Source organism: Nomascus leucogenys, chromosome 9, assembly GCF_006542625.1.
Source record: "Nomascus leucogenys isolate Asia chromosome 9, Asia_NLE_v1, whole genome shotgun sequence".
NCBI classification, from domain to species: Eukaryota; Metazoa; Chordata; class Mammalia; order Primates; family Hylobatidae; genus Nomascus; species Nomascus leucogenys.
The window spans coordinates 82,287,763-82,300,647 of NC_044389.1; the positions used below are offsets into that span (position 1 = coordinate 82,287,763).

At 35.3% G+C, this 12,885-nt stretch overlaps 1 protein-coding gene across 3 annotated transcripts in view; it reads right to left on the reverse strand.

The window, feature by feature from the left end:
• DNAJB14 (DnaJ heat shock protein family (Hsp40) member B14) overlaps positions 1-12,885 on the reverse strand; it is a 48,465-nt gene that overhangs the window by 14,473 nt on the left and 21,107 nt on the right. For 2 of the 3 annotated variants that reach the window (XM_003257494.3, XM_012499397.2), the window contains one exon: positions 10,217-10,362. In XM_003257494.3, the coding sequence (XP_003257542.1) occupies positions 10,217-10,362 (146 nt within the window). Of the gene's footprint in view, positions 1-10,216; positions 10,363-10,897; positions 11,075-11,957; positions 12,014-12,885 lie in introns of those variants that run through there. The other variant, XM_012499398.2, reaches the window with a different exon arrangement.

Here is a 12,885-nt window from a genome sequence, read left to right on the forward strand (position 1 = left end):
AAACTATTAATATATAGGCAACCCAATTATATTTTAAGGCTTCCTTTTTTAGAAAAAATAATTTCTAAACATTAAGATATTTTAGATGGTATTTGAGAAATACTGTCATAATCTATAATTGTACACATAAGACAATTTATATATTGTGGCCAGAGTAGATTTCTATTCATTTACTTTGTGCTATACCCATATAATCAAGATTTTTTTGCAGTTCTTTATTATCTAAATAATTATATCCAAAATTTATTTTGGTATTCAAAAGTTTTACAAAATGCATTTCTACCTCATTGTCACTTATTTCACCAAAAGGTACCTTCCACTTCATTTACTTTTCTTTAAACTTTTAATACACGGATCCACTGTACCTTTTCCCTAATTTTTCCCAATAGTAATATTTTGCAAAATTATCTTACAATATCACAAACAGGATATTGACACCGATATAGTCAGGATATAGAACCAATCTAATACCACTCTCATGCTGCTCTTCCATAACCACATCCAACTCCTCCTCCTTCCCTTCCCAACCCCTGACAACCATTCATCTATTCTCCATTTTGACAGTTTTGTCATTTCAAGATTATATTAATGAAATAACACAGTATATAAATGAGATATTATATGATATATAAATGGAATGAAACCTTTTGGGATTGGCTTTGTAAATCATAATACTCTGGAGATCCAGGTTGTCATATATGCCAACAGTTCATTTCTTTTTATTAGTGAGTAGTAGTCCATCGTTAAGGATGTACCACTGTTTGTTTAACCATTTACCACTGAATAACATCTACTTTTTTTCTAGTTTTTGGCTATTACAAATAAAATTGCTATATACATTCATGTACAGGATTATGTGTAAACATAAATCTTCATTTCTCTGGAATAAATCCCCAGGAGTGCATTGCTGGGTTGTATAGTAGCTGCACAGATTTTTGAGAAATTGCCCAGCTGTTGTACAGAACGGCTGTGTCATTATATATCCCATTAACAATGTATGAGTGATCCATTCCCTGCATCCATACCAGCATTTGGTATTGTCATTATTTTTCACTCTAGCCATTCTGATAAATGTGTAGTGATATCCCATTTTGGTTTTAGTTTGCATTTCTCTAATGACTAATGAATGACAGTGAAAATCTTTCACTGTGCTTATTTGCCCTCTGTATATCATCTTCAATGGAATGTCTCTTCATTTTTTTGCCCATTCTAATTGGGCTGTCTGTTATTTTACTTTTGAGTGTTTGGAGTTCTTTATATTTAATATATTCAAGATACCTGTCCTTTGTCAAATACGTGCCTGGCAAATCTTTTTTTCCATCCTGGAGCTTCTTTTCATCCTCATAATAGGGCAGAGCAAACTTAAAAAATCTTAAAGTCCAAGTTAACAACTTTTCCTTTTATGTACTGTGCTTTTGGGGTTAAGTCTTAAAAAATCATTGCCTCACCCTAGATCCTAAAGATTTACTCCCATTATTGTTGATTAAGTGTTATGTTTTATATTTACATTCATGATCTATTTTGAGTTCATTTTGTGTATAAGGAATGATACTTTTCGTCAGGGTTAATTTTTTGGCCTATGGGTGCCCAGTTGCCTCAAAACCAACTGTTGAAAAGGCTATCTTTCCTCCATCGAACTGCTTTTGCATCTTTGTCAAAAGCCAGTTGGCTATATTAGTATCAGTCTATTTCTGGGTTTCCTATCTTGTTCTATTGATCTATGTGTACATCTCTCTGCCATTACCACACAGTTTTGTTTACTGTTTATCTATACAGTAAATCCTGAAATCTGGAACATTGATTACTCCAACTACATTCTTTTAATAAAAATAAATGTTTTTAAATATTCAGGTTCTTTCTCCCCTCATATGAATTTTAGAATAAAACTTGTTCCTATCTACAAAACAAATCCTGCTAGGATTTTGACAGGAATTGTGTTAAATCTGTATATCAATCTGTGATGACTTGACATTTTTTTTTTTTTTTAAGACGTTGTTTTGCTCTTGTTGCCCTGGCTGGAGTGCAATGGCGCGATCTCAGCTCATTGCAACCTCCACCTCCCAGGTTCAAGTGATTCTCCTACCTCAGCCTCCTGAGTAGCTGGGATTACAGGCATGTGCCACCACGCCTGTCTAATGTTGTACTTTTAGTAGAGATAGGGTTTCTCCATGTTGGTCAGGCTGGTCTAAAACTCCCGATCTCAGGTGATCTGCCCGCCTTGGCCTCCCAAAGTGCTGGGATTACAGGTGTGAGCCACCGCGCCCAGCCGACTTGACATCTTTACTATGTTGAGTCTTCCCATCCATGAACATGATATTTCAGTCCATTTATTTAGCTATTTTCTGATTTCTTTAATCAATATTGTATAGCTTTCAGTATATAAATGTGATACAAGTTTTATTAAATTTACACCTAAGTATTTTTTGTATGACTGTAAATGCTAATATATTATTAATTTTAGTGTCTAAATGTTCATTGCTAGTAAATAGAAATGCAATTAATTTTTTGTATATTTATATTGTGTCCTGCAATCTTATGGGATTCACTTTGTAGTTATAGTTTTTTCTGTAGATTCCTTGGATTTCTACATAGATAATCATGTCATTTGCACATAACAACAGTTTTACCTCTTCTTTTCCAACCTGTATGCCTTTTATTTCCTTTTTCTCTCTTTAAAGCAGTGGTTACTACTTCCTGCATTTTGTTGAATATGAGTGGTAAAGAGATATTCTTGCTTTATTCTTGATCATAGGGGAAAAGCATTCAGTCTTTCACCATTTAATGTTAGCGTATATGAGTTCTGTAGTTGCTCTTTATCAAGTTGAGGCAGTTCCCTTCTATTGCTATTTTTCCGACAGTTTTTATCATGAATGGGTGGTGAAATGTATCAAATGCTTTTATTCCACTGATTAATATAATCGTGGGATTTTTTTCTTTAATTACTGTGGTGGATTACACTTATTGATCTTCAAATAATGAATTGACTTTGCTACCTTGAAATAAACTTCTATTGTTTGGGGTATATAATTCTTTTTATATACTGCAAAATTCTGATATTTTGTTAAGGACATTTGGGTTTATCCCACAAAGTATACGGGTCTGTGGTTTTTTTGTTTTTTTTTGTAATGTCTTTGGTTTTGATATAAACAAGGTAAAACATTTCTTAACATTAACTGGAAAATGTCTCTTCCTCTTCTATTTTCTGGAAGAGATTATGTAGAATTAGTTTTAATTCTTCCTTAAAAAGTTTGGTAGACTTCTTCGATAAGAGCATCTGAGCCTGGATATTTCTTTTTTTGGGAATTTCATAATTACAACTTTAATTCACTGAACAGTTCTGTCTTAGTCCATTTTGTGTTGCTATAGAAGAATACCTGAGACTAGCTTACGGCTCTATAGGCTGAGAAGTTTGTGGGCATGGCCTTGGCTTCTGGTGAGGGCTTTTGTGCTGCATAACGTGGTGGAGAAAATCAAAGGGGAAGCAGACAGGTGCAAAGAGGGGAAAACCTGAGGGGTGTCCTGGCTTTATAACAACCCACTCACTCAGGAAATAATCAATTCCTGCAAGCACTAATCTAGCCTCAAGAGAGCAAGAACTTACTACTGTGAGAACAGCACCAAGGCATTCATGAAGGATCTGCCCCCGTAACACAAACACTTCCCACTAGGCTACACCTCCCAATACTGCCACATTGGGGATCAAATTTCAATATACCAAACCAACACAAATGTCCAACAATGATAGACTGCATTAAGAAAATGTGGCACATATACACCATGGAATACTATGCAGCCATAAAAAAGGATGAGTTCATGTCCTTTCTAGGGACATGGATGAGGCTAGAAACCATCATTCTCAGCAAACTATCGCAAAGACAAAAAACCAAACACCACATGTTCTCACTCATAGGTGGGAATTGAACAATGAGAACACTTGGACGCAGGAAGGGGAACATCACACACCGGGGCCTGTTGTGGGGTGGGGGAAGGGGGGAGGGATAGCATTAGGAGATATACCTAATGTAAATGACGAGTTAATGGATGCAGCACACCAACATGGCACATGTATACATATGTAACGAACCTGCACATTGTGCACATGTACCCTAGAACTTAAAGTATAATAAAAATATATATATATATAAAATAAAAAATAAAAATAAAAAAATTTCAATATACCCAAACCACAGCAGTTTCTATAGGGCTATTCACATTATCTATGTCAGACTGAGTTGTGATGATCTGTATTTTTCAACTAACTGGCCCATCTCATCTAACTTGTAAACTTATGTATATGGAATTGTTCATAGTATTCTCTTATTATCCTTTTGATGTCTGCAGTGATATCCTTGTCTCTGACACCATTTCTGACAATGGTCATTTCTGTCTTCTCTCATTTTTTGATCAGTCTTTCAATTTTATTGATTTTTTTCAGAGAACCAGCTCTGTTTCATTGATATTCACTAGTGTTACTCTTTTCAATTATACTGATTTCTACTCTTATAATTTCCTTTGTTTTGCTTGCTTTGAGTTTATTTTGCTATTCTTTTTCTAGATTTGTAAGGTAGAAGCATAGATAACTGATTTGAGGCTGTTCTTCTTTTCTAACATATGCATTTCATGTTACAAGTTTCCTCTCAGCATTCCTTTAGCTGGTCTTCTCAAATTTTGATTGTTGTATTTTCATCTTTAGTTAGTTCACTGCGAGCTCTGCTTCCCAGGTTCACGCCATTCTCCTGCCTCAGCCTCCTGAGTAGCTGGGACCCCAGGCGCCCTCCACCACGCTCGGCTAATTTTTTGTATTTTTAGTAGAGACGGGGTTTCACCGTGTTAGCCAGGATGGTCTCGAATTCCTGACCCTGTGATCCACCCACCTTGGCCTCCGAAAGTGCTGGGATTACAGGCGTGAGCCACCATGCCTGGCCAAGTTAGATCAATATATTTTTTCAAATTTGTTTTGATATTTCCTGTTTGACCCATGGATACTTAGAAATATGTTGTTCAGTTTCCAAGGACTGGATGCTTTCCTATTACCTTTGTGTAACTGATTTCCACTTTGATTCCACTGTGGTTAGTGAACATACTTGTATGATTTCAATATTTTAAATTAGTAGAGGTTTATCTTATGACTCAGGATATGGTCTATCTTGCTGTGTGTTCTGTGGGCACTTGAAAAGAATTTGTAGTCTGCTGTTGTTGAGCGGCATGTTGTATAAATGTTGATTAAATTTTGTTGAGTGATGGTGGTGTTTAGTTCTTCTATATTCTTGTTGATTTTCTGTCTAATTGTTCTATCAATTATTTATTTTATTTTATTTTTTGAGACGGAGTCTCGCTCTGTCGCCCAGGCTGGAGTGCAGTGGCGCAATCTCGGCTCACTGCAAGCTCCGGCTCACTGCAAGCTCCGGCTCACTGCAAGCTCCGCCTCCCGGGTTCACGCCATTCTCCTGCCTCAGCCTCTCCGAGTAGCTGGGACTACAGGCGCCCGCCACCACGCCCGGCTAATTTTTTTGTATTTTTAGTAGAGACGGGGTTTCACCGTGGTCTCGATCTCCTGACCTCGTGATCCGCCCACCTTGGCCTCCCAAAGTGCTGGGATTACAAGCCTGAGCCACTGCACCTGGCCTGTTCTATCAATTATTGAGAGAGAGGTATCAGAGTCTCCAACTATAATTGTGACTTTGTCTATTTCTTCCTCCAGTTCTCTTAGTTTTTGCTTTACATATTTTGCAGCTGTCTTTTGGTGCATATACATTTATGTCTTAAAGGACTGACCCTTTTATCATGTATATGTTCATAATGTACTTCTCTGGTAATTTTTTTACTCTAAAGCCTACTCGCTCTAATATTAATATAGCAACTCCTGTTTTCTTTTGATTAATATTTACATGATATATTTTTTCAATCTTATTTTTATTCTGGATATAGTGTTATCAAATAATTTTCTTGTAGACAACATACAGCAAAACCACGTTTTGTTTTTGAAACAAGGTCTCGCTCTGTTACCCCAGCTGGAGTGCAGTGGCACAATCACAGGTCACTGCAGCCTCAAACCCCGCAGGCTCAAGTGATTCTCCCAACTCAGCCTCCCAAGTAGCTGGGATAACAGACACGTGCTACCACGTCCAGCTAATTTTTTAAATTTTGTAGAGATGGGGGTCTCACTGTTGGCTAGGTTGATCTTGAACTCATGGGCTCAAGTGATCCTCCCACCTTCACCTCCCAAAGTGCTAGGAATATATAGGCGTGAGTCACTTCACCTAGTGAAAACATGCTTTTAAAATGCATTATGCCAAAAGACTTTTAATTGGCATAGACAGGTCACTTACATGTAATGTAATTACTGATAAGTTAAGGTTTAAGCCTGCCATTTTATTTTTTATTTTCTGTTCTTTCATTCCTGTTTTCTTTTTCCTGACATCCTGTGAGTTAGTTACTTGAACATTTTTTAGAATTCCATTTTGACTTATCTACAGTGTGTTCTGAGTATGTATCTTTGTATAACTTTTTAGTGGTTGCTCTAGGTATTATATATACATTATATATACATAATTTATATGTATTATATATACATAATTTATAACCCTCTGGTGTCATCATTTTGTTAGTTTGAATTAAGTACAGAATCCTTACCTCCCTTTACTTCCCTTTATCTTCCTCCATTTAAAACATAATTGCCAGCCCGGTGCGGTTGCTCAAGCCTGTAATCCCAGCACTTTGGGAGGCTGAGGCGGGTGGATCATGCAATCGAGAGATAGAGACCATCCTGGCCAACATGGTGAAACCCCATCTCTACTAAAAATACAAAAAAATTAGCTGGGTGTGGTGGCGCGTGCCTGTAATCCCAGCTACTTGGGAGACTGAGGCAGGAAAATCACTTGAACCCGTGAGGCGGTGGTTGCAGTAAGCAAAGATTGTGCCACTGCACTCCAGCCTGGGCAACAGAGACTACATCTCAAACAAACAAACAAACAAAAAATTGCCTTATATATTTTCTTTACATACATCTAAAACCTTATCAGACAATGTTATAATTTTTGCTTCAAATATCAAACATAATTTGGAAACTCGAGAAGCAAAAGTATATTGTATTTAACCATATTTTTGCTTACCATGTGTCTTAGTCCATTCAGACTGCTATACCAAAATATCATAAACTGCATAGTTTATAACCAAATCTATTTCTCACAGCTACAGAGGCTTAGATCAAAACACCGGCAGACTCAGTGTCTGGTGAGGGCCTGCTTTCTGGTTCACAAATGGTTCCTTCTAGCTGTGTCTTCACAAGGTGGAATCTGACCTCCCAAAGGTCTCACCTCGTAATACCATCACATTTGTGACTAGGTTTCAACATACGAACTTTGGGGCACCACAAATAATACCAGAGTACCATGTTCTTTCTCTCCTCTTGATATTTCAAGGTTCTTTCCTTTATTGTGTCCTTTTGTTTAAAGAACTTCCTTTAGCTATTCTCTTAGGTTGTATTTGCTCATGACAAATTTTCCCATTTTTCCTTCATCTGAAAAATGTCTTGATTTCCCCTTCATTCCTGAAAGATATTTTTGCTGAGTATAGGATTCTAGGTTGACAGTTCCTTTTCCTTCAGCACTTGAAAAATGTGCCACTTCTTTCTGGCCTCTGTGGTTTCTGATGTGAAATGTGCTGCCATTTAAATTGCTTTTCCCCCTATAGGTAAGGCGTCATTTCAAACATTTATATGATGACTCATTGAAACATCTATATGATCATAAACATTTATAGAGTGTGAGATATTCCTGGTTCTTAGACTGACAAGTAATTTTCAACTGAAACTTCGTAATTTGGGTATTATCTTATGACAGTCTGGATCTTATTTACATATTTTGTTTTTATTGTATTCCTCTGACTCCAGTTCAGAAGAGAAGGGGGAATACCATCTCATTGTTCCTAAGTGGGAGTGGAAGTCCAGGGTTTTCCCCTTGGCCTCTGAAGACACTCAAGGGGAGGGGTCCCACTGGATAGATATGTAAGTTCCCTTATGGGAACATCAGGCCTCCACTCACATCTCCCTGGCTAGGAGGAGAAGAGATACTTCATTACTGTTCTCCATTTAACTTCCCTGATACCATAAAGAAATGACTTTGTTACCTCTGGGTGGTGACTGAAGTCCTGACTGTACATTAGGCTACCTCTGATACTACCCCAGCAGGGAGAATGAGCACCCTTTTACTGCCAGGTGGAGGTGAAAGTCCACATGATCTCCACTGACATCATGACGGAAGCCTTTCTTACTATCCAGCATAAATGAAAGTCTAAGCTATCTAGTTAACCTTCTCTGTTACCATCCCATTAACTACTGTTACTCGCCAAGCGTGTGTGGATTACAACTTGAGTTTTCTATGCAGTTTCCATCAGTGAAAAATGGGCTCATCAGCCAATTCCCTATTCTGATTCCTCTTTGGGACTAATAAACTGGCATTCTGATTTACGGGTAATCTCTTTGTGTATTGAACAATGTATCCTCTCCTCAGATATAAATCACTTCCCAGCATGTTGGTAAGTATTAAGTTTCTAGTTTTGCAAAGTAGAGCACTAAACTCTGAAATGTACCACACGAAAGTGTTGCTAACCTATTCAAAACGCAACACAGGCTGTAGAAATATGTTACATACATTGTTATTCCAAGATGCTAACATGACTTCAATACAGAAGTGGAAGAAATAGTTTAATGTTCTTAGCGTTAATAAAGAATTAACATTGAAATCACTTAGCAGATCACAAACATACAAATAACCCACTGCCAAAATATTTTAAACATTTTTAAAATTCAAAAAATTTTACATTAAATTTGTGGAACTCATAAATCTAAACTCACTTTTAGCTTTTGGGGGAATATATGATAATAAGTTAGCTATTTAAAGATTTCAGTTACTTTTTCTGGTAACTCTGTGACTGCATACATTAGGCTCAAGCTATAAAACAAATTAAACAAATATTTATTCTATTTGACAATTCCATCAGAAATTTCCCAACTTTCTGTATTATTGATTTATAAATTAACCTAAGTGCTATTATCTATGTTATTTTTAAAAATGAAAGTCTTATTTTTGTTTAATAAAGGTGTGTATTTGGAGGAAATAAAATAATGGCACTATTTTCTGGACACATTCTTCAGGTAATAAACTGAAGGAAATGTAATTTGCAAGTTAGTGTTTTCGAGTAAAGCTTTTCCTGTACTTTCAACATGCCACTTTTACTTTAAGGAAACAAACTGAGACAGCTCTCGCTGTCACAGTGGTATTTTACTTTCACCAGCACCACTTTGGCAGTGGCTTTTATTGGAATATATTATTAATTCCCAAATGTATTTTCCTTGGCAACTTCCTTCAAGAAATAAAACTGTTTTGGAAACAATCTTAACAATGTTTTCATGAAGGACCAATTGATTCTCCTATCTTTTTGGAAGATGTTTAAAATGAGTATCTACTTCCAGTTATTCTAAGACCCCACCATTGTACTGTAAACATTTTACACTGGCTTTATGAATGACAAATTCACAAGAATGAACAATCACAAATTTAAGCATTTAATTATGAATTAGAAATTATTACAAATAAATTGTATTTAACAAAATATAAAACTACAAAATCACTTCTCTGACATTTATTAAATTGGAAAAAAATTTAAAGAATATTGGGATGGAAAATAAAAAATAAATAGTAGGCAAGAGGAAAGATTAATTTTTAAAAAGAAAAAAATCACATTAGCTAAAACTACATATATAAAATGAAAAAACTGAGCAAAGTTTAATAGAAATAAAAGAACACTGAGGAGATATTTCTTAAATATCCAAATTCCAGACAGTCTCTTGTACCTTAAAAACTCACAAAAACTATATTTTGCTTTTAGTTCATTTAGAACCAGATGACAATACGCTAGAAGCTCATGCATAATCATCACCCTACTTGTTCCTGGTAAACAAGAAAGCATGCATACGTGCCTAGAAAAGTTACTTGAGACTGTATCAGAACTGGAATGTTGCTTTTGTGAAGCCAAACTGCATTTGTTTGACTTCGGGTATAACTAGTTAATACTGAAGTTTTAAAGGATTTTCCAGACTCTTGCTTACGCTGGTCTCTAAATGCATCAGTCCAAAAGCAGAATTTAATATTCTGAAACACTGTAAAGTGAATTCTAAAGACAGCTTAGTAAAATTGCTTTAAAAGGTTTACTTTACTTTTAAAAGCATCTGTTGCTCCAGGTGCATGGTTTTTGTCTGGATGAAACTTCAAAGCAAGCTTTCTATAAGCTTTTTTCAAATCTTCATCACCAGCATCTTTCGTAACTCCAAGTACTTCATAGTAATTTTTACATTTGTTTATGCTGTGAACAAGAGAGTGTGTTATAATGTAAATTTCAAGGAAGATGGTCATGTAATATCTCTAATTTTTAATTTATTAGAATACTATAAAGAACTATCTGTGGACTCTTTCTCAAAATCTAATGATGGCTTATCCCTTTAAGGATTAGTCTGCTTCATTCTCTTTTTCGACCACAGACCATTCCTCCAACCTCTTCCCGAGTCTAAGAAGAGTAAACCATGAAAATGTCCTTAGTGTAATGTATCACAACTACAGAGAAGTAAAGCAAAGCCCATAATAATTGTGGATGAAAGTCAGAGCATATATTGTAACTAAAATGAGACAATAAGAATAATTTTTTAGTACTTGTAAGTGGATAAAGAAATTCCAAACTCCTCAAAAGTATGTCACAGCTAAGAATGAACATGCATTACATTCCAAAAATTTTGTTCTTGCATAATGTAGATCTAACCAACTATCAAAGCAACAGTTTAGTACATGCAAAACAACTGCAGTATTCTATGGTTTAAATGTCAAATTAAGTTAGCCCAGTTATTTATTTATTTATTTTTGATATAGATGGGGTCTTGCTATGTTGGGGCTGAGGCTAGTCTTGAACTTCTGGCCTCAAATGATCCTTCCATCTCAGCCTTCCAAAGTGCTGGGATTACAGGCATAAACCACTGCACCCAGCCATCCCCATTATGCCAAAGATAATTTATCTGTGTCACTCTCTGAAAAAGATAACATCTCATGATAAAATATAACATGGGACTCAAAAAATGTTATCCCTGATTTTCATTGTGATAAGCACATTTCTAAGGATACATACAGTTTGTACCTTAAAGATTTAACAGATTTAATCCTGAAATCTTTAAAGTATATTAGAATTAGAAAAGAAATACTCTGAATGGAACAGAGAACATTAAGTACATGCAGATGCCAACCTTCTTCCACAACCTAGTAATTTACTTTCACAAAAGCCACAGTACATTTTCAAAATTTTTAGAGAGTACTTTGCAACTTTAGATGTGTTCCATGTGCGGGTGGCTTGATGACAGAGGTAGTGACAGGCAAAATGATCTAGGGTATAAGTGGACACTGGCAGCAAAAGAACTGCAAAGACTGACTCAAAGTTTTCAGAGAAAAGAGACAAGATTGATCTTTTTTTTTTTTTTTTTTACTATTAAACCTATTAGTTATCACAGTGCTTGGCACACAATAGGGTCTCAGTAAATATTTTTGAAGGAAATGAGCCTTAGCTTTCTTTATATAATGAAGGCATCTATCATTTGTTATATGAACTTGGGGGTAAAAAGGGAAAGTAATATAAAATTATACAAATTTACAGAAATTAAAATTGGATTTTTCTACTTTAGATACTTAAAAAACATTAACATACATCAATTTTATTCCAAAAACATGACATTTCCTTTATTTAGTCAATAATATTTATTGAATACCAACTATGCCCAGACAGTGTTCTAGGCATTTGACATGTATCTGTAAACAAAAAAAGAGAATGATCCCACCTGTGTAGAGACTCATTCTCCTAGAAATGTTTTGAAACTATGTGATAGAAAAAAAGGAAATGAGGGGCATTTATAAAACACCTACTGTGTGTTAGGTACAGGTCCACCATCCCATATCAATGTTCTAATATCCATAAAGCTCTGAAAAATCAAAGTTATTCTATAACTAATTTGACTGCATAAAAAACTGAATTGGACTCTAGATTTTGCCTCTAGGCAAAAATCTGACCTGAAAAGATGTGAAGCTACTACAGAATCTTCATTTATCCCATTTAAGTGTGAATACCTGTATGTTTTGCTGTAGAAATGTTACTATTTGTTATGGACTACTGCCCTAGACTCTAAGATGTATAATACATAATACACTGTCATCCCTTGGTATCCACAGGGGATTAGTTCCAGGATCCTCCCTCCTTGAATACCAAAATCTACAGATGCTCAAATCCCTGATATAAAATGGTACAGTATTTACATATAACTTTTACACATCTTCCTATGTACTTTAAATCATCTCTAGGTTATAAATAGTACCTAAGACAATGTAAATGCTACATAAATGGTTGTTACACTATATTAGTTGTTTAATGTGTATTATTTTTTATTGTTGTATTGTTATTTTTCACCAAATACTTTCAATTCACAGTTGGTTGAATCCACAGATGCAGCACCCATAGATGTGGAGAGCCGACTATATTAGTACCTTTCTAAAATATGAAGAATTCTGAATTCCAAATTGCATTTGGTCACAAAGATTTCACATAAAAATTGTAGAATTTTATTATACTGATTATTTTACACAAATTATCTCATTTACTCCTCATTTGGTAGATATTATTCCTATTTAACCAATGAGGAAACCAGTCTTTGAATGGTTAAGTAAATTGCCTAAATTCACATAACCAAGTAACAAATGAGAATGAGGACTTATTTCTTCAACAAAAATTTACTAAGCATTTACTTTGTGTTAGGCACAATTTCAGATGCTACAGTGGTGAATAAAACAGTCAAAATCA